Below are 22,508 nucleotides of genomic sequence, written 5' to 3'. Positions count from 1 at the left end.
GCTCCATCAAAAGAAAAGCAGCATAAAATAGCGCTGGCTATCTTTTTACTACTAACTTGATGTTTTTCTGCTACACTTGAAATTATTTGTCTCTACTTTTCTGATAACTCCATATGTATACAATGCAGTCAACAAAGGGTGTGCTAGAAATCCTCTATAGCCCACACTCACTGATTAGTACATTTTTCATTCCTTTAACAGCAGGTTTAGGGGCATTTTTCCTTTGCTTATCCATCGCTGTTCTTCAGTGGTACTCATTTAATTTTTTTTATTCTTTCACGGGATGTGGGTGTCACTGGCCAGGCCAGTATTAATTGCCCATCCCAATTGTCCTCGAGGTGGTGGTGAGCTGCCTTCTTGAACCTCTGCAGTCCATGTGGTGTAGGTACACGAACAGTGCGGTTAGGGAGATGGTTTCAGGATTTTGACCCAGCGACGGTGAAGGAACGGTGATATAATTCCAAATTAGGATGGTGTGTGGCTTGGAGGGGAACTTGCAGGTGGTGGTGTTCCCATGCATCTGCTGCTCTTGTCCTTCTAGGTGCTAGAGGTCGCAGGTTTGGAAGGTGCTGTATTGCTGCAGTGCATCTTGTAGCTGGTACACACTACTGCCACTGTGAATCAGTAGTGAAGGGATTGAATGTTGAAGGTGGTTGACGGGGTGCCAGACAAGCAGGCTGCTTTGTCCTGGATGGTGTCCAGCCTTTTGAGTGTTATTGGAACTGCATTCATCCAGGCAAGTGGACATATTACATCACACTCCTGGACATGTGCCTTGTAGATGGCGGACAGGCATTGGGGAGTCGGGGGGTGGGGGGGGGGGGGGAAGTTACTCGCCACAGAATTTCCAGCCTCTGAACTGCTCTTTAGCCACAGTACTTGTATGGCTGGTCCAGTTCAGTTTCTGGTCAATGGTAGCCCCCAGGATGTTGATAGTGGGGGATTCAGCGATGATAATGCCATTGAATGTCATGGGGAGATGGTTAGATTCTCTCTTGTTGGAGATGGTCATTGCCTGGCACTGGTGTGGCGCAAATGTAACTTGCCATTTATCAGCCCAAACCTGAATGTTGTCCAGGTCTTGCTGAATATGGACATGAACAGCCTCAGTGTCTGAGGAGTTACGAATGGTACTGAACATTGTGCAATCATCATCGCTAACTCTGAGCTTATAATGGAGGGAAGGTCATTGATGAAGCAGCTGAAGATGGTTGGGCCTACGACACTACACTGAGGAACTCCTGCAGTGATGTCCTGGAACTGAGATGATTGACCTCCAACAACCACAACCATCTTCCTTTGTGCTCGATATGACTCCAACCAGTGGAGAGTTTTACCTCTGATTCCCATTAATGGCAGTTTTGCTTGAGCTCCTTGATGCCAGACTCAGTCAAATGCAGCCTTGATGTCAAGCCACCTTCTCAAGGGCAATTAGGGATGGGCAATAAATGCTGGCTTAGCCCACTTTCCAAGAATGAATTAAAAAAACCTCTCACCTCACCGCTCGAGTTCAGTTCTTTTGTCCATGTTTGAACCAAGGGGGTTAGGAGCTTAATAACCTGGGGGAAACCCAAACTGAGCGCCAACGAGCAGGTCATTGCTGAGTAAGTGCCACTTGATAGCACTGTTGATGACCCTTCCATCACTTTGCTGATGATTGAGAGTAGACTGATGGGGTGATAATTGGCTGCGTTGGGTTTGTTCTGCTGTGTGTACAGAACAAACCTGGGCAATTTTCCACATTGTCAGGTAGATGCCAGTATTGAAGCTACACTGAGACAGCTTGGCTTGTGCTGCAGCCAGTTCTGGAACACAGGTCTTCAGTACTACTGCCGGAATGTTTTTTTATTTTTATTTATTTTTATTCAGAGATACAGCAATGAAACAGGCCCTTCGGCCTGGTCTGTGCTGACCATCAACCACCCATTTATACTAATCCTATATTCCTACCACATCCCCACCTTCCCTATATTCCCCTACCACCGACCTATACTAGGGGCAATTTATAATGGCCAATTTACCCATCAACCTGCAAGTCTTTGGCTGTGGGAGGAAACCGGAGTACCCAGCGAAAACCCACGCAGTCACAGGGAGAACGTGCAAACTCCGCACTACACTTCAAAAGTACTTCACTGGCTACAAAGCATTTTGAGATGTCTGGTGATCATGAAAAGCATGATATAATGCAAGTCTTTCTTTCTTTATTAGCCCTTACATTTTTAAATGCTTACTAATGTCATTTCAGATTACATATTCTAAGAGTTTTGCCATAACTGATTTTAGATTAGCTGGTCTATTTATAGGTACTCGATTTATCCTCCTCTCCTTCTTGAATAAGTGTATTGCATTGGCAACTCTCCAGTCCCTTAGCACAATTTGTATTTTAAGGAATACTAAAGTGTGTGACCAGAGTCTATGATACCTCCTTTTGAACTTATTTTAACAACCTAGGCTGAAAACCATCAGGTGGCAGTGACTTATCTCGAACAACTGTCCTCAATCCTCTACTACAGCTATAACAATATACAAGTACAACTTAACAAGGTAGATTGTATCAAGGCATTTCACAGGGACATTAACAAAATATGACACCGACCAACATAAGGAGATATTAGGAAAAATGACCAAATGTTTGGTCAAAGAGATAGGTTTTAAGGAAGGTCTTAAAGAAGGAAAGAGAGCAAGAGGCAGAGAAGTTTAGGGAGAGAATTCCAGAGTTTAGGGCAAGGTGGGCACACTAGGGCATGTGGGAGCCATTCATCCAGTCCTCAAGCTGCATTGCGTTGCACCTCAGGAGTTGTAATCCATCACGTTCACTTCTCTCAATGGGGAGCCAGACATTGCGAACTACAACTCCCAGTGGCCCCTGCGCTGCCAGGCCTTAACCCGTGGCTGGGCTACGAATGGCCATTGGGATTTTCAGGACGACAGCAGCTCGGATACTCCCAGAGGAAAAAATTTTTATTTTGAGAAAATTCCTAAATTAAATGCTGAGAATGATGGAGAGTGAAATGGTTTTGGGCAGGAAACACCAGTGCGGATGAGAGTAGAAAGATGTAAGTGCTGCTGTTAAACAAAAAGTCGTCTGTTGGGAGATTTCCCACACTCACATTATTCTGTCTGCTAAAAATCATTATTCTTGTTTCTGTGGTTTAGTTTATTTTCAGGAGCAGTCGCTGTTTGTGTCCTTTTTGTTTTCAGGAAACGGCTGCCAACTTTTGGAGTTGAGTTGCCAACACTGTCAGATTGCCCGGGAGTCATCAGCAATCTCCCATGTGCTGCTGCCAGCAAGCCTTAGAAAGATAATTTTGAGCATTTAAAAACTACAATTTTTGTTTTAGTTTTCTTTGAACAGTTGTGCTTATAAGTGTTAAGAATATTTGTGATGTGGAGCAGGGCTCTTGGAGGCGGGAAGTTTTTTTTGTGACGATAGCTCCTGGAATGTAGAATTATTGATGATTCAACAAAGCTAATGACAGATTTAAACTTAAAGTCGTCATCAATAAATAGGAAAACTACCAAACTTTTAAGTAGTGCAGTACACTGAAAAGTTTTAGATGTAATAAAATGTCCCACAGGAGCAAGATAGTTGTGATAAAATCAACAAACAACTCATTGATGCAATTTTCTAAGTGCATTGTTCAACAGTATTATTTTAACACAGTGTTGATTTTAAAACAAAATTGTTTTGTCCATGTTTGAATATGAATTGTTTGTTTCTTTAAGCATTTATGGTCTGCCATACAATTTCCATACCCAAATGTGGCCCCCAGGCCTGAAAGTTTGTCCAACCTTGGTTTAGGAGCTAGGCAGCTATGCTCATTTCTATATTCTTATTTCTATCATCAGTTGGAAAATCTGATAACATACCTTCATTCTACATAATTAGATACCCTCTTTCATTCCTGAATGGCCCTATGCGCTTTCTCTATTAATTTTCTTTGTACGCGTTTTTATAAGCTTTACTATTCCTGTTATACGCTAGCTTTTTAAAAGTATATTTTCCTATTCATCAGTCAACCGGTTTGATAACTTTTCTGCTTAGTTAACCTGGACCAAATCCCCCCTTTTTTATCTGAAATGTGACTTTTTCCAATCTTACACAGCTGAGGTCAATGTTGTAGTTTTTATTTGCTTCCTCTCATGCCAGTAATTTTCCTAGTTTAATTTCCCAGGACTAAAAGCAATGCTTTCCTTATTGGACTAGAAATAGAAAATAGCCCTGGAAGCACTCTAAAAAAAAAATCATTCCCCACTTCAACATTACCACCTTTATTCTAGTCTATCTCAGCATAGTTAAAATCACCCAGTATTACTGCCATATTGTTCCTGTATATCCCTCTGTACTGCATGCAGATCCAGATCTTTATTCCAGTGCTGTGATAGAATCTTTTAGTAACACTGCCAGCACATCAAAAGGAGTAGTGAGCTTGAGGATTGGGACAGTTTCAGAAGCCAGCAAAGAATGACCAAAAAATTGATAGAGGGGGAAATAGAATGAGAGTAAAGTAGTAAGAGATAGAAAAACAGATTAAGAGCTTCTACAAATATGTAAAAAGGCAGAAAGTAGAAGTAAACGTGTGTCCTTTAAAGACAGGGACAGGAGAAATTATAAACAGCAAACAAGGAAATGGCAGAGACATTAAAACAAATACTTTCTGTCTATCTCCACAGTAAAAGACACAAAGAACATACCAGAAATAGTAGGGAACCAAGGGTCTAATGAGAATGAAGAACTTAAAAGTACTTAGTATTAGCAAAAAAAAAAATACTGGAGAAATACAATGCCACTGGACAAATCAGCTGGACGTCATGACCTGTATCCTAGGATTCTAAGAGGTGGCTGTCTACCATCCTCCAGTCTGAACAACAACCATTTAACACAACTGTTTGCTGTCCTGAAGCCAATTATTAATCCAAACTGATACTGACCCTCCTATTCCATGAGCCAGCCTTCTACGTGGTACTTTGTCAAACACTTCCTTAAAATCCATACAGACAGCACCCAATGCTGTCCCTTCATCAACCTTCTCTGTTACTTTATTAAAAAATTCAATTAGTCAAGTACGATCTGCTTTTTACAAATCCGCACTGGCTCTCCTTCATTCACTTAAACCTCTCCAAGTGCCTGTTGATTTTTTCCCGATGATTGTTTCTAAAACCTTACCCACCACTGATGTTAAACTGCCTGTAGTTACTAGGAATGTCCTTACACCCTTTCTTGAATAAGCATGCCACATTTGCTATTCTCCAATCCTTTGACATCTCCCCCATAGTTAAAAGTTTGGAAGGTTATGAAAAGCCATACAAGTACTCATCAAGTATTTTAGCGTTGCCCTTTGCCTCTAAGCATATATCACCCTCTTTGTCCCTAATAGGCCTCTTACTAAATTGCTCACTATTTACATGCCGGTAGATGATTTTTGTGTTCCCTTTTATGTTGACTGCCATTCATTTTCCTCATATTCTCTCTTTGCGAGTCTTATTTCTCTCTTCACTTGCCCTCTCAACTTATTGCATTTGGCCTGGTCCTCATTTGAAGAATTTACATGCATCATACACCCTTTTTTGTTTCATCGTATTTTTCATCTTCCTTATCATCCAGGGAGCTCTGGCTCCTCTACCTTTTGTCCTTGTTGGAATGTACCTAGCCGGTACCTGAAACATCACGCACTTTTCATTACAGTTTTTCCCATCAGTCTTTTTACCCTGGCTAGATCTTTTCTCATTCCACTGAAGTTATCCCTCTTCCAGTTTAGAAGTTCTACTTTAGATTGTTCCTTGCTGCTCTCCATTCCTAATCTAAACCTTATGATAGGCACCGAAGAATAGAAAAAAGGACTTTTTTAAAATGGCGAGAAACTATTAAATGTTATTGAGAGAGAATTTGCTGTTCTTGTACTTGAAACACAAAGTTAACATGCAGGTACAGTAAGCAATTAGGAAGGCAAATAGTATGTTGGCCATTATTGCAAGGTGTTTGCAGTACAAGAGTAGGAAAGTCTTGCTGCACAAAAGAAAAAGTACTGCAGATGCTGGAAATCTGAAAAAAACAGAAAATGTTGGGATTATTCAGCAGGTCTAGCAGCATCAGTGGACAGAGAAACAGTTAATGCTTCAGGTTGATGACCTTTCTTCAGAAGCACAGATGCTTCCAAGTCTTGCTGCAATTGCACAGGGCTTTAGTGAGACCACAGCCGGAGTACTGGTCCAGTTCTGGTCTAAGGAAGGATATACTTGCCTTGGGGGGTGGGGGGGTGGTGGTGGTCAACAAAGGTTCACTAAATTGATTCCCACAATGAGACACCAAGAGGAGAGATGGAGTAGAATGGGCATATTCTCTGTGCAGTTTAGATGAATGAGAGATGATCTCATTGAAACATGCAAGATTCTGAGAGGGCTTGATTGGGTTGATGCTGAGAGGCTATTTCCTCTGGAGAATCTAAATTTAGGAGACATTGTCTTAGGATAAGGGGTAGGCCATTTAGAGATAAGGAAAAACAATTTCACTCAGTGTTGTTATTCTTTAAAATTCCCTACCCCAGAGGGCTGTGGATGCTCAGTGATTGAGTATATTAAAGGCTGAGATCCATAGGTTTTTGGACTCGAAGGGAATCAAAGGATATGGGGATCGGGTGGGAAAATGGAATTGAGGCCAAAAATCAGCCATGATCTTATTAAATGGCAAGGTAGGCTACAGGGACTATATGGCCAACTCAAATTTCTTATTTTTTTTTTAATCCTCTTCCAAAAATGTTTTAACTAAGAATATTAAGTTCCAAGTATTATGATACTGAGCCACATTTTCATAATAGCTACAATGTCATATCCCACCATAATCATATACTTCTTACCTATGCAAAAAGGTTTAGCAATTCAAATGGTCAGCTGCATTCTCATTAGATCTTCTGGTTATATTGCTCCAGTACACATAACTGAAACACCCTTTGCACTTGTGTTTCCTGGACCACTTAATCACTTTGTAATTATGTTTAACAAATGCACAGAGCCACATCTAGCATCGTGACGGATCCACAAACAGCAATGAGTTTGCATCATTTCCTGCTGAGAATATTAAGCCCCACAGTTAAATGAGTGATTCTTCTCAAAAGCTAAGTTTGTCAAAACTAGCATTTCACACTTGCGCTAGTTCCAAACTTTACTGACGATGAGTGTCAACTTCTGCAGGTTAATTTCAAACATGCCAGATTTGAGCTGAGCTCAGATAAAGCCTAAAAAGCAGCTAACATGAAGGCATTCCAAAAGACCATACCATGGAAAGGCACTTCATGAACATTCTGAAGAGGATGTCAACACAAACAGAAGTCCGTTCGACATTATAATTTTGATAGTTAAGCTTGTGGTCTTCATGCACTAGGAAGTCCTCCACATGCAATATTTAAATTATAAACAGTAATTTTATCATCTTGAATTTTTCCTCTCAAATTATGCAAAAGCTTTTTGTCCAGGTTGCATCAGAATTCTCCTGTACTTTCAAAATAAATGAACTGAAACATGTTATTTTCTTGCCTTAAGGTAAACCACTTAATAACCTGACTTAAAATACGCCCCTTATCTTTCGAACCTCTGCAACTGGATCCGATTATTCCAAAATTTACTTGCTTGGATCACTGAACATTTCCACAAAAAAGTGGAGGGGCATTCACTGACAGCCCCCTCATACATAGCCAAGGCATTGATTTCTAAAGAAATCGAATCTCATCACTTATTTGCTTTTCTTCAGATTTTCAAATTTTAATCTCCAATAGTACTATATTCAAGATGGCTCACAACATTCTCTTGAAACAGGTGAACAGTATCATAGAAGAGAGGGAGATATTAAACCTCTATCCTCTAACTGCCCAGATAAAACTAAAGTTATGTTAAATATTTCATACTGTAGTGGCAGCAACCACAGCATGAAAAGTAGTCAAGTACAGACAGTCATGAGTGAGACACACAACTCACTTCTATCTGGTGGCATTCATTTGTCATTCAATCTCACTCACCCACAGGTGAATTACTCCCTTAATACATTCCAACTGCAGTTGGTGTCTAAGAACCAATGAACATAAGAATGCACATTACCAAAACAAAATTACAGTTCAACTGTAGTCCAGAACATAACCAAAAAAGGTTTTTTATTTCATCATTTATTTTTCCACTTTTATCAATCACATAATTCCACTTGTTAAACATTATGCCACTAACCTGGAGTTCTGCTTCCTGGAACTTTCATGTATAGCTGGACTGTGTTCATTCCAAGAATGGTGTGCCCGACATGGCTCAACAGGTTTCCTGCCGATACCACACGCACAAAAGCAGGCAATTTTGTTAGTTCATGGAGCTGCGATTTCCACCTGAAGCAACAAGCAGCAAATATTTGTGAAATGTTCAAGAATACACATACATCGCCAATGGTTTCAAAATCATCTGTGCAGTTAGAGACACTCTGGTTGTCCAAAAACACATTTGAATACTCAAGTTCTTTGCCATCACTTTCTCAACAGCATCTGCTGAAGTGCTCTCCATTTCTTACCCACTTAAGGCAACGTTTCATACAGGAATATGATTCCATGGACATCAACAGCCTTCCAAATACCTCCAAATACTTCCAAATAGTTTGTTCAGTTTGCTTACCCACTGTTTTTTTCAGGTTGCTTTTCTTCAGGTTTGCACTTGCTGCTGTTCAATATTCAGTGTATTCACACCTAATCTGTACTAATGCTTTGTCTTTCAACACACCATTAACATATTGTTTGCCTTTTCTCCGTGACCTTTTGGTCAGCTATGTGGCCTGGTCCAATCTGCACCTTCTCCTTTGTTATCTCTTGCCCCACCCCCACCTCACTTGTTTATAATCTGTGACTTTTCTAATATTTGTCAGTTCCGAAGAAGGGTCACTGACCCGAAACGTTAACTCTGCTTCTCTTTCCACAGATGCTGCCAGACCTGCTGAGTGATTCCAGCATTTCTTGTTTTTGTTCCAAATACCTCACTGGACAATATCATGTGAAAGCCTAGACAGTGAATGTCACAAGGCGATATTACCAAACAGCATCACTGTCAAATGGTAACCTACACTGACCTTAAATGGACACCCCTACAGCACAGAAGGGAGCCATTTGGCTCATTCTATTATATACAAACATACGAATTAGAAGCAGGAGTAGGCCACTCAGCCCCTTGAGCCTGCTCTGCCATTCAATAAGATCATGGCTGATCTGATTGTAACCTCAACTTCACATTCCCGCCTACCCCCAATAACCTTTCACCCCCTTGCTTATCAAGAATCTATCTACCTCTGCCTTCAAAATATTCAAAGACTCTGCTTCCACCGCCTTTTGAGGAAGAGATCCAAAGACTCACGACCCTCAGGGAAAATATTTCTCCTCATCGCTGTCTTAAATGGGTGACCCCTAGTACTAGATTCTCTCACAAGAGGAAACATCCTTTCCACATCCACCCTGTCAAGACCCCTCAGGACCTTGTATGTTTCAATCAAGTTGCCTCTTACTCTTCTAAACTCCAATGGACACAAGCCTAGCCTGTCCAACCTTCCCTCATAAGACAACCCGCCCATCCGGGTATTAAGTCTAGTAAACCTTCACTGAACTGCTTCCAACGTATTTATTTCCTTCCTTAAATAAAGAGACCAATACTGTGCACAGTACTCCAGATGTGGTCTCACCAATGCCCTGTATAACTGAAGTTGGTACAAACTACTGGATGGCTATCAAGAATTGAAACCCTTATGCCCCCCTTGCAGCAAAGGGATGTTGAGGTCAAATGTATCAATGGTACCACTGTCTTGATTGAGATTCAATAACTCAGAACAGATCAAATAACAACATGAAGCCTCTATGCTCCGAATCATTCAGCATGATTTATGCAGTGCATTTACCTCCTGCGCAATCAGATAAGGGTGAAAAATACTTTCACGACACAGGACGTTCCAAAGCACACAGCAAGGTCCCATAAACAGCAATGTGAATATAACTAGTTAATCTGTTTTTTTATTTATAAATAGCGATGTTGGTTGAAGGATACATATTGGCCTCAGTTTAATGTTCCATCCAAAAAATGGCAAAACCAACTGGGCTTTTTCTTAAAAGGGAAAAACCTGTCACAGCTTGTTTTTGAACTGGTCATCTCTGTATTGAGCTCTTTGGACTTATTTTCCTAAAACTTTCATTTCCTTTAACCGTTACCATTCAAATTTACTTTGCAACTGCCATAAAATACTGCAGCATTAACACTCAGACAGCACCAAGTACGATAAAGATAGTTTAATCATCCTATTCGCTGCAATTCAAATTTCAAGCATAACATTACAGTTTTAAATGCCTTACCACAGGAGGAGTAGCAACAGCACTACACAGCCTCAAGGAAATAAACTAGAAAAAGGTATCCTCCAGAAATATTGACAAATTAGTAAATTATTTAAAATATATCAAAAGGAAGAATTGATTAGATTCCACTTGTATTAGATAATCACCTTGCCATGTTTTTAGTGTACATTAAATTATGTGAGGAGCAGTTCTTTTATCCCAATGCCAACAAGTATTCTATCCCTGGTAATTCTAAATATTGGATGATGCCTCTCACCCTTATGACCAAAGGAGAGGAGTTAACAATTGTGAGCGCAGCTAATTTAAGAGAAAGACTTGAAGAGGCAGAAAGAAGCGAACAGCAAGAGACCTTAAAAGTGGGTGATGGCAGCTTGCAGATCAACATTGGATCAATATCAAATTACGCACTCTGTGTAACCACAACTTGAAACTATAATAGTGCACTTTCGATGATTAGACATGTGAGTGGGGTGGGGGGGGGGGGTGGGAAAAGAGGAGAGGAGAGAAGAAAAGGGGGAGGAGACAGGAATTTCCTAACAGCACTGTACCATTCTTTTGATGTGGAGAGCTGATGTGCAAACTGTTCTGGCCAAAGGACTTAAGAAATTCAAAAGTCGTTTAAAATATAAAGGTGCCTTTAGGAAACTGGCATGTGCAGCTTTTTTGTGTTCCATTTCCTTCAGGATCTGATTCTGGCACAGAAAGGATTTACGAGAATGGTTCCAGGGATGAGGAATTTCAGTTATGTGGACAGATTGGAGAAGCTGTGGCTGTTCTCCACAAAGAGAAGATTTAAATGAGGGTGATAGAGGTGTTTAAAATTACAAGGGATCTGGACAAAGTAGATAGGGAGAAACTATTCCCATTGACAGAAGGGTCGAGAACCAGAGGACATCAATTTAAGGTGAATGGCAAAAGAACCAAAGGCAACATGAGGAAAAACATTATTATTTGAAAACACAGCAAGTGGTTTGGATCTGGAATGCACTGCCTGAGTCTGTGGTGGAGGCAGATTCAATCGTGGGTTTCAAAAGGGAACTGGATAATTATCCAAAATTTGCAGGACTCTGGGGAATGGTCGGAGAGTGGGACTAGTTGAGTTGCTCCTGCAGAGAGCTGGCATGGTCCTGAAGAGCTGAACTGCTTCCTTCTTGTACTATAGCCATTCTATTCTATTCTATGAAATACACCTGCATCGTGCAGCATTTGATGTGTTGGGAGCACGGCGAGTCAAACTTTGTGGCAGATGATGTCATTGTTCCAGTCCTGCCTCTTATGATCAAGTTCACATGGAGAAGGACAGATCCTCCTTCCAGTGCATTTCAGAACCATAGATAAAAGGGTGGGAGACCAGTGGAACCAGATGCCACTGCCAAATTCCAGTTCACCTTAAGACTTATTAACTAGACTATATCTGCTATATTTATTGGAAACAACTGGCTTGAGATCACTTTGGAACAGAGATTTACACAAAATGAGTTAATCATACAGGAGTATTTGATAGATTTTGTCAGAGTGCCTCATTTCCAATTACTTCTGACAAGCAACATATGATGTGGCCAGACTAGAGGTCTTGTGCAGGAAAATGTTGCACCAATGCACCTGATAAGGAAAACTGTAGTACTAAAGTTGAAATAAAAAGTCCAGAAGAGATAGGGGACAGGAAACCCAGAAGAGAAAAAGGAGGATCTATTTTCTAGTTACAGTGGATCCATCTTCTGGCCACAGTGTTAGATCACTACATTGACATCCAAGTCCAAAATGCTGAAGTAGTACAAATTTTTCATTGTCTGGCACAAGCTACTTCTGGTAACAACTCTGGGAAACAATTACTATACCCAGTATTCATTTATCCAATAACTGGCTGTCATATCATATATATTATCAGACATATCTCACTTTCTTGAAATTATAGGACAGGGAAATGGAACAATAAAATTAATTTTCTTTTTAGCTGATGAGCTAAGCAGAGTATTCAAAGATCTGCAAGATCACATGATTTCACTAATAATTTAACGAGAAGAAAACATGGAAAACAAAACTTAAGGATTTAGCTGCCACTTACTCTATTCAGTGACTCTTTGTTTCGCAAGACTTTGCTTTAACCAAGACTTCATCTAATCCACACTGCTTCTCAAGACTGAATACGAAGTTAAAAATATTGGGAAAAGTGTAATTTTGGCAGTCGTTTAATGCCTCAGTAGCCAGATGGTTAAAACAAGCTCAACTTGTGCCACTGTATCTGAAGCTGATTATTATGGGCATTAATTTGCTTCAATGAAAGATGTTTTTCTTTACGCAGTTTATTCCACTAATCATACCCCCCGTTTCAAAGTTATTTTCCTGACTCTTTACTGCTACTTCTCCGTCTGATAAAATAGGCTTTGAATCACTTCACAAACACAGATGCATTCACAGTGGTGATCCTTTTGTAAGAGCTTGCACTATCACACATTGTGTTTTACATTAATTATAACCTTTATTAAAATCACAAAGCATCAAATGTCACAACAGTTTTTGAAGATCTCACACAAAAAATAAATGCAAAGACTTACTTTTTCTCATCTGATAAATCAATGTTGGTCCCAAATTTGATGGTTTTAAATGGACCTCTCCTCTTTTTGGTACCGCTGTTAAAGAAAAAAGATCGTTGTAAAGGTTTTCAAAAATATTTATTTGTTAAACATGTGCTCTCTTGAGTGGCAAAACTTACTTATCAGAGGATGTGGATTCACTATCTGATTGGTCTTTGTGGTGACTACTCTTTTTCTCATTTTCCTCCTGCAAGCAAAGAAACTTATTTTAAGTCAACAAGTTGATCTTTATAGACTTGAATTGCCTATTTTAATCCCCTTGCACCACCCTTCACTTCCCTCCCCCCCTGTATAATTAGAAAATTAATATTTGGGCAGCTACTTCAGAATTGTTCAAATAAATTTTCCAGCAAACAGATCAACACTAGCATTTATGGCATTATATTTCATTGTGTTTTAGGCCCAACCATCTTCAAAAGCTTCATCAATAACCTTCCTTCAATCATAAAGTCAGAAGTGGGGATGTTCACTGATGATTGCACAATGTTCAGCACCATTTGCGACTCCTCAGATACTGAAGCAGTCCGTGTAGAAATGCAGCCAAGACCTGGACAACATCCATGCTTGGGCTGATAAGTGACATTCGCGCCACACAAGTGCCAGGCAATGACTATCTCAAACAAGACAGAGTCTAACTATCTCCCCATGACATTCACTGGCATTATGATTGCTGAATCCCCCATTATCAACCTGGGGTTACCACTGACCAGAAACTGAACTGGAGTAGCCATATAAATACCGTAGCTACAAGAGCAAGTCAGAGGCTAGGAATCCTGCTGCGAATAACTCACCTCCTGACTCCCCAAAGCCTGTCCACCATGTACAAGGCACAAGTCAGGAGTGTGATGGAATACTCTCCACTTGCCTGGGTGGGTGCAGCTCCAACAACACTCAACAAGCTCGACATCATCCAGGACAAAGCAGCCCATTTGATTGTTTGTGGATGGGGTGCCATTCACTCTCTTCACCACCACTGACGCACAGTGGCAGCAGTGTGTACCATCTACAAGATGCACTTCAGCAATGCACCAATGCTCCTTAGACAGCATCTTCCAAAGCCCCGACCTCTACCACCTAGAAGGACAAGGGCAGCAGTTGCATGGGAACACCACCACCTGCAAGTTCCCCTCCAAGCCACACACCATCCTGACTTGGAACTATATCGCTGGTCCTTCACTGTTGCTGGGTCAAAATCCCGAAACTCCCTTCCCAACAGCATTGTGGGTGTACCTACCCCACGTGGACTGTAGCGGTTCAAGAAGGCGGCTCACCACCACCACCTTCTCAAGGGCAATTAGGCATGGGCAATAAATGCTGTCCTAGCCAGCGACGCCCACATCCCATGAATGATTTTTTAAAAACTTTATGTTTGTATTGTACTGTGCCTACTATGTAACAGTAATCACTGAAGTCATTGGATCAAGCTGAAGTGGATAAAAAAACAAAGGGAATCAAAAAGATTTAATTTAATTCTCAAACCGCATTATTTCATGAAACCATTGTACATTTTGTTTGCATGGTACTTGCAGCAGGAGTACAATGATAAATCTAGAAAGGATTCCAATAGGCACATTGGAGTAATGAGAGGATGAACAAACACAAGCTCGAGGAACAGCATCTCATTTTCCGATTAGGCACACTACAGCCTGCCGGACTGAACATTGAGTTCAATAAATTTCAGAGCATGACGGGCCCCCCATTTTACTTTTATTTAGTTATTTTTTCTTTTTTACATTTTTTACAATTTTTTTCCTTGTGTTAATTTCATTTCATTGTAGTTTATTCAGTTTGCTTACCCACTGGTTTTTTTCATGTTTGTACTTGCTGCTATTCAATCCTCAGCTCGTTAACACCCTATCTGTACTAATGCTTTGTCTTTCAACACACCATTAAGATATTGTTTGCCTTTGCTCCATGACCTCTTGGTCAGCTATGTGGCCTTGTACAATCTACACCTTCTCCTTTGTTATCTCTTGCCCCACCCCCAGCTCACTTGCTTATAACCTTTGACATTTCTAATATTTGCTAGTTCCGAAGAAGGGTCACTGACCCGAAACGTTAACTCTGCTTCTCTTTCCACAGATGCTGCCAGACCTGCTGAGTGATTCCAGCATTCCTTGTTTTTATTATGAACAAAGTAGGGTTAGGCCTGTTAACAGATGGAGGAGCTAAGCTTGTAATGGATATGGAGGGAATGGAAAAAGTACCAATGTTCTTTTCTACATTTCTAATCAAATATTTTAAAACAAAATTACAGAAGCAAAATCTAGCAGATATGAAAATACGCTTTTACTATGTTATAGGGTACATTTAGTCTGAGGACAGTGGAAGACTAACCCGCAATGATTCCTGGAATGATGAGGCCTGGTATTGTGCATATTTGGCAATTGTGGTGTGTGATCTACTGCTCTCACAGCGCCAGATCTTCTTGGTTCCAGTGGAGTCCCAGTTTTCATCTGCTGGCTGTAATAGTTGTGTCCTCACCTCAACTAAATGTTCATTATTTGCTTCTACCAAAGTCTTGGTGGAAAAAAGGCCTAGGTCTGCAACAGAAAGAAATTATTAAAATTGACGTGCACAAATAACCTTTGATTGCAACTTTCAAAATTCCTTCCCCCAAAAGGGCGGCACAGTGGCGCAGTGGTTAGCACCGCAGCCTCACAGCTCCAGGGACCCGGGTTCGATTCTGGGTACTGCCTGTGTGGAGTTTGCAAGTTCTCCCTGTGTCTGCGTGGGTTTTCTCCGGGTGCTCCGGTTTCCTCCCACAAGCCAAAAGACTTGCAGGTTGATAGGTAAATTGGCCATTATAAATTGCCCCTAGTATAGGTAGGTGGTAGGGAAATATAGGGACAGGTGGGGATGTTTGGTAGGAATATGGGATTAGTGTAGGATTAGTATAAATGGGTGGTTGATGTTCGGCACAGACTCGGTGGGCCGAAGGGCCTGTTTCAGTGCTGTATCTCTAATCTAAAACTCAACATAAACGCCAGCACAACAAATGCAGCATCAGCAACAGGCTGCAAGAGCAATCATCTGCATGTTAACTTCCCCCTAGAACCAACAGGGGATTTATAGTCCTTTAACTACTTCTTGTAAATTTGGAAGGTCAGCAGTGAGCACCAACTGGGCCCAACTTTCCATATTTAATTCTGGAACACTGATGCGACCAAAAAGAACCTTACTACTACTGTGAACATTTGTTTTTTTGTGTCACTTTTTCCTACTGAAAATGCCTGCTGTTCTTTCCCGCATCAAGCAAGAGTCCAGATGCACAAATCAGAATTTATTGTAAAAAGGTCTGCCCACATTTGGGCTAGAGGTTTGCATTTAACATCTTCACTAGTCAGATTCATAACCTTTGTGCAAAACAAGCCTTTTCCTATCAATGGTTAATTTATATATTTTAATAAACTGGGTAGGAAAATCACTAGTGGCGAGCAAGAGGTTTTTCTGCAACTCATTCAGGGTTATCTCATACATTGTGTTCGATGCAACAAAGCAGGCAACAGCTGGGAAACTGAGACCACATTTAATAAGGCTCAGTGCAAGAAAAAAAGTCAAGGACAACAGTACTTACGGGGAAAAAAGCAATTTATAGCCAGATAAAATGAGAACTTGACAAATTAAAAAGGAAGAAAAACTGCAAATGAATTAATCAGCAACAGGAATTAAACAGGTTGATGGAAATGGTACAAATCAGGTATGATCTATATAAGAGATAGTACTGATGACTATTGATGCATGAATAGGGAGATTAGATCAAATTTGAAATTTGCAAATAGATCTTTTTCTACAAGTGCTCAAATTGAGAGTCAGGACAAATATGAGTTTACGGCAGGAAATACAAAATTTAATATATGGTGAAACAGCTAATGGTCACGGATACAAAGCAGTTTTATTCTAAGAAATGTCATGCACTGAATTTATACATGAGTAGCACAAATTCAGAATACATATCCCAGTTTTACGTAAAATTAACTGACACTTTTTCTACACTTTAAAATTTTTTTAAAAATTCAGTGAAACCTCAATGGTTATAGTACAGAAGTTGATTGAGTGTAAATTATAATCAAAATTATACACCTGGCATAAAATTTTTTAAAAATGTATAAGGTTCTGCCATTTTCTTTACCTCTGCAAACTGTTCAAACCTGCTACTTTGATTTCATTGCTTTAACCACTACAGTATATATGGTCATTGAGTAAGTTTGATCTGCTCCTGAATGAGCAGGGATCAAAGTTTCACATTGCTATGTATCTGTATACTGACAGTAACAGATTCAGGCTAAAAGTTTTACAAGACCTGGATTAGAGAGAGAAGGATGCTCCTTTATATCTAAAATATTTCTCTTGTCCAAACCTGTCAAAAAAGTTTGCTAACCCCTTTCCAGTGGTACTTATTGAAAGAAAATCCATTATTGTTACTATTATTAGTAGCAGGTTAGATAGAAGTTTAGATTTCAACTTGGTTCCTTCCTGTTGCTTGAGCTATGTTGCAAGATAGATTAGGATCCCAGCAGTAAAGTAATCCATATCTCAAGGTGGGGAGAAATTAAAGGAGACTAACCTTAGCTGCAAAGTACTTTGCATTGTGTGTGGAATTACAGCAGCACCAGTAACAATTTTCTTGCTCTCTTACTCAATCACACCCTTACTACCTTTCTTTTCCTACAGGCAAATTATTTTGCTCAGACAAAAAAAAACTCTATGATCATTTTTGGAAATACGAATAAAAGTTTGCCAAATACATTACTCTTGCCACAATTCTTTCACTTTAGAGGGTCATGCAATTGATCTTGGTGGCTGGCAGGACTGTGGAGGATATTTAATCAATAGGCAGCATATTTCTCAATCTCATACTTACTGGAGCAACTTTTGGCTAAATGAAATAATTTGCTGAACACTAAGTTTTCACTGAGGTGATATAGTATGTATAGCAGCACATGCAGGGTACTGTAAACCCCATCTCTTAGGAGAGAGTGACACCCTGAACTTAGAACCTGCATAAGTATTTAGCTTACTTAGATGACAAAATGAAAAAGACAAAGATTCTAAATTGCTTTCCAGTAAAAGTGGCCTACTCCTGCGCCTATACATTTTTGTGTTGCTTTAGGCTTCAAGTTGTTGGCAAAACTGAAAGTAAACTACTTTAAACAAATCTTCCCAGATGGCAACTAATATCTGAAGAAACAATCTTGAAGTGAGGAATGAGAGATTTTTAAAACTGAACTTTGATACTATGTTACTTGCATTCAGATTACAGTACCTACCTAGCTTCAGCGCCCCAGCAAGGCCACGGATTACAGTAACAGGGTTGTTGGGATTCGTACAGAACTGATGAAGTGGAGGAAAGAAAGCATCACGCTTGTTCTCCAACTGCACAAAGAAAAGTTTTGCAATAGGTTTTAAAAATAAAAATTAAGCCTCAAACTGTATCTACTTTTGTAAAAATTGTTTTATATATGGTTTTATAAGAAAATTTTAATAGTTTTATTTGACAACTTTTTTTGAATGCCTTTAATGACTACAGAAAAATATCTACAACCAGCCTTCAAAATAGTATTTAAACTGAATCAAAATCTAGTAATTACATCAATTGTTGATTGCATTGTATAGAACTGGGTTAACTGTAGCTTTAGTTGGCAAATATCTGATGGTTTTGATGTAGCCACTTAGAAGCAAACACAAAAATACAAAATATCTCATATTACTGCTCATCAGTTAAATCAGTATGTTGTGTCCTACTTACATAAATACTAGGTGTAGGAGGGTTTAGCTTGTCCTTTGGCAGCGGTGGGTATGGTGGTGGTAGTGGTCGAGGAGGTGGACACTTATCGAGTAAAATGCTACTATTAGATAAACCATTTCTCCCCAGATTTCTGAAAAAAATGTATTATTTTTGTAACGTTACGTTTATTAACCCCATTTGTATTTGGTGCACACTTTTAGCAGTGAAATTTAGTCCTATAAAGATCTTCGACATAAGACTTTTACCCAAGTGATTTGGCATTGATTAAGCAGATAGAACAAGTAGTACAGAATATAAATAGAAACCTCGAACAAGCTTACATATACAAATACTCCAGGAGTGAACCTTGCACGGTCAATAAAAGATTTAACATTTTAGTTCATATGTATATCTGAAATTTAAATAATGTAGAAAATAAAATCTGTGCACAATTAAACACAAATTCTTAAACGAATTTCATTAAGGATATAAATCACATTCAAGAGCCATTCACAGGAAACCAAAAAGAGCATAAGTTAAACAGTAACTATCTGTCAAGGGCCTAAGATTTTCATAGTATCCAGAATTTTGGGGGTGACTAGGTGCTGCGATGACCTTTAACCTTTGGGGCCAGGATAAACTCTTCCCAGACTGATAGCATGAAAGTCTCCTCAGTCGGTTAGCTGTGAGGGTCCAACGTGACATCAAACTGTCTCTGTTCATTTCCTAGCAGGAACGGTTGCAAAGCACAGATCTCTCTCATCCAGCACTAACCGACACTCTCATTCAGAGAAACCATAGGATGGCTGGTATAAGAAATGGAGAAATGTCATGTTGGTGCATGGTGGGACATGGGCACCTTGTTACAGCAGGGTCCTGCGCTTGATAGTGACCACATGGGCATAAAATGGAACTTTCCCACTCCCCAGCACAAACATCCCTTACCCTGATGAGCATAAAAATTCAGATTTATTTTTTAAATCCAGTCTGGGATAAACTCACATTGAAAAGTTAATAACCAATTACAACAATTTTCATTCAGGAAGTTTTGTTGAATAAACAATCTCTTTGAAAGGGAAAGTCACAACGCTTTTTGTCAGTTTACAAACACATTGCATAATAAAAAAACCATTGAAATTCATTGCGTTATGCATGCCACATTACTGTAACAAACATAATCTGACTCTTGTCCCTCTCCAAACAAAAAATATTTGTCAAACATATTTTATGAAGACCTTTTACGGAATCCACAGCAGGGGTTTCACAAGTGCTAAATAAAACAAATATACAATTTATGGTTGAACAGAAACCAGAGGCAGATGTAATAACACCTCCCTATAATAAACATGTATGACCCTAAAGTATTTCACAGAGTCAACTAAATATTTTAATAACCCCTTTGAAATATATTGCATTTAAAATAGAATTTCGGGATGTCTCACTAACCTAGACCTTCCAAAACAGACAGGTGCGTTCTTAGAAATCATATAACAATTAAAAAGAAAACCAGATTAACCATACCACTCTGGTGAGGTTGCAAGCAGAGAATAGTGACTTCTTGTGCACTTTCAGGGTTATTTTCAGGGTACAGAACTGAGAACATACTGCCCACCAGACAACTTGATGAAGGCAGGAGAAGGGCAAAAAATACACCTTGAACCTTAATGTTACAGCTGACCTTGTCTGTATAATCAGCTTAACTTTTAAATTTTCCACAGAACAGGGTAACAGAAAAGGAGTTTCACACTAATAGATCAAAAAGAAAGTGTGCAAAATTTACAGCCATAATTTTCCTTGTCTGCTAATTTTAGTAATAGGTCATGTCTGTAGAAGCACTGATGCAATATAGGTAGAAAGCATTAGCAGACTATCCATTTGCATTTAGCAGTGCGGTGAGAATGATCCTGTCCAAAATGAGTTAAGAAAATAGAAAAAGCAAAACTGCTTTTGATCATTAAGAACTTAATAAATGCAGTGACAGAAGATATTACAGACAGCGAAATAAATTTGTCTGTCCTATTTCCATCTATACATTGTTACTCAATTTACTGTATTGCATTGTAGTGGCACAACCATCAAACATATGCTTAGACAGAACCTTATGCTATATTAAATTAATACAGTCTCTCTGCATGTACTGTTGCTTCCATGTATCAAAGCAATATTTTGATTCAGATGAACTAAATTTGAAACTCAAATGACTGAGTGATCAAGTCCAGAACAGAGTTTGCCTTTTCAGAAATTAATCATCACTAGACTTTTGTATTTTGAAGATTTCTGACAAAGGTGAGCATTTCCTATTTTTAATTTGAATTGGAGGGGGAAGGAAAACATCATGAGAACCCATCCAATGTCCACTCCATTGATAAATCCAATATTTTATTGGTTGGGGGGGGGGGGGGGGGGGTGAAGAAAGTAAAGCTTCTTATAGATTCTTATAGTGTACTATAAACTTTGCAATGTGAAGGAACTGTTTTAAACTGAAAAATGTAATTTAGAGGCACTAATTAATAACTGTCATTTTTTAAATTTGCAACTGCCGCCTTCAAGACCTAAATGTTGGATTTGTTTCCACAAAGCATACATGAAATGTTAAACTGTAGATACCATTTCCTTTGTTACTGTTATTGTTCTGCTATAACATTTAGATATGGTTAAGTTGTAGTTACAGCAGTACAATTCCTGATAGCTAGGTATAGATCATTACCCAGATGGAAATTAGTTAACAGACTTTTGATTTCGAAAACTGACAAAACTGCAATATGCAAATGATACATCTGAAGTAGAAACTGTGTCAAATTAGGGTAAAGTAAATTTCACTGTTTAAAAAAAAAAGTTTATGGAAGATATCAGTTAGTGTCATTGGACCCAACCCTATAAAGCAAATATGAACAAATGGATGGATGAACCGATGAAATGCAAATGCATGTTTGAATAGCCTTATTTAAACAGACCAAATGACTTCAAGGATATTTCCCATAAGGAACCAAAATTAAATTCAATAAACTGTTCTAATAGAATAATTCCTTTATATGACTTGAGTGACAACACTGGTTCAAAAATGTTGCAGAAGATATTTCTGCAAGTCAGTGTCTGCAAGATCTCCATTTCATTGATGGAGTTGTGATTACCACATTTCAACAGAATATTACAGAAGATGCGTAATGGCTTCTCAAGTTGTACTTTTTGTTAGAAAATGTTTTTCAAAAAATAGTTTGCTAAAAATTCATCAAGTGAAAAGACAGGCATTTTCTTTCTTCGTATAATCTATTTAATGTCAGGTTACATTTATCTTCCTCAAAATTCTCCACCCAATCATATTTTGTGCTTCAATTGGAATTACATATTTTTAAAAAGACTCACTTTGAAGCATGGAAATAACTGCAACAAATAAAGAGAAAAAAATGCATCATTGTGCAATTTATATTTAACAAATCCAGTCTTGCCATCATTTTATCAGTGACTGCACCAATATGGCAATTTAGGTTCACATGCAAGTTCCTGAGTAAATTGGAATGTTCTCATTTGGCTATTACGTACAAACACTGGTCAGTGCACTAGAGAATTAGCAAATTCTTGTCTTAGTTGTACTGGTTAACTGGATCACTAGCTGCTTGAGAAATACTAAAGGATTACTGAAGTTGTATAGTGTTTAGTCTTTATTTACTGTGGTCATTTCCACTAATGAAATAGCATTGTACAAAATCACCAATTTAAAAACTGTCTGCAGCTGCCACTTTGATAGCAGGTTATGAATACCTTTTTATTTCTCAAAAGATGAGGGTTATTGACTTTTTTTGAACAGAGGAAATTATAACCTCCAATTCTAGGTTA

General features: G+C 39.0%; 1 protein-coding gene across 3 annotated transcripts in view; it reads right to left on the bottom strand.

The window, feature by feature from the left end:
• The window catches only part of kdm6a (lysine (K)-specific demethylase 6A), a 311,647-nt gene that overhangs the window by 26,413 nt on the left and 262,726 nt on the right, over positions 1-22,508 (bottom strand). For all 3 annotated transcript variants that reach the window (XR_010975826.1, XM_068040670.1, XM_068040671.1), the window contains 6 exons: positions 18,696-18,825; positions 18,217-18,322; positions 15,284-15,489; positions 13,066-13,133; positions 12,908-12,982; positions 8,212-8,360 (listed from right to left, as the gene is read on the bottom strand). Coding sequence is in view for 2 of the 3 variants with exons in the window: in XM_068040670.1 (XP_067896771.1) it covers positions 8,212-8,360; positions 12,908-12,982; positions 13,066-13,133; positions 15,284-15,489; positions 18,217-18,322; positions 18,696-18,825 (734 nt within the window). In the remaining variant the exon portion in view is untranslated. The remainder of the gene's footprint in view (positions 1-8,211; positions 8,361-12,907; positions 12,983-13,065; positions 13,134-15,283; positions 15,490-18,216; positions 18,323-18,695; positions 18,826-22,508) is intronic.

This window comes from Heterodontus francisci, chromosome 10, assembly GCF_036365525.1.
Source record: "Heterodontus francisci isolate sHetFra1 chromosome 10, sHetFra1.hap1, whole genome shotgun sequence".
In the NCBI taxonomy this organism is placed as follows: Eukaryota; Metazoa; Chordata; class Chondrichthyes; order Heterodontiformes; family Heterodontidae; genus Heterodontus; species Heterodontus francisci.
The sequence above is the reverse complement of the archived record's forward strand: the minus strand, read 5'-3'. Positions and strand labels throughout refer to the sequence as shown.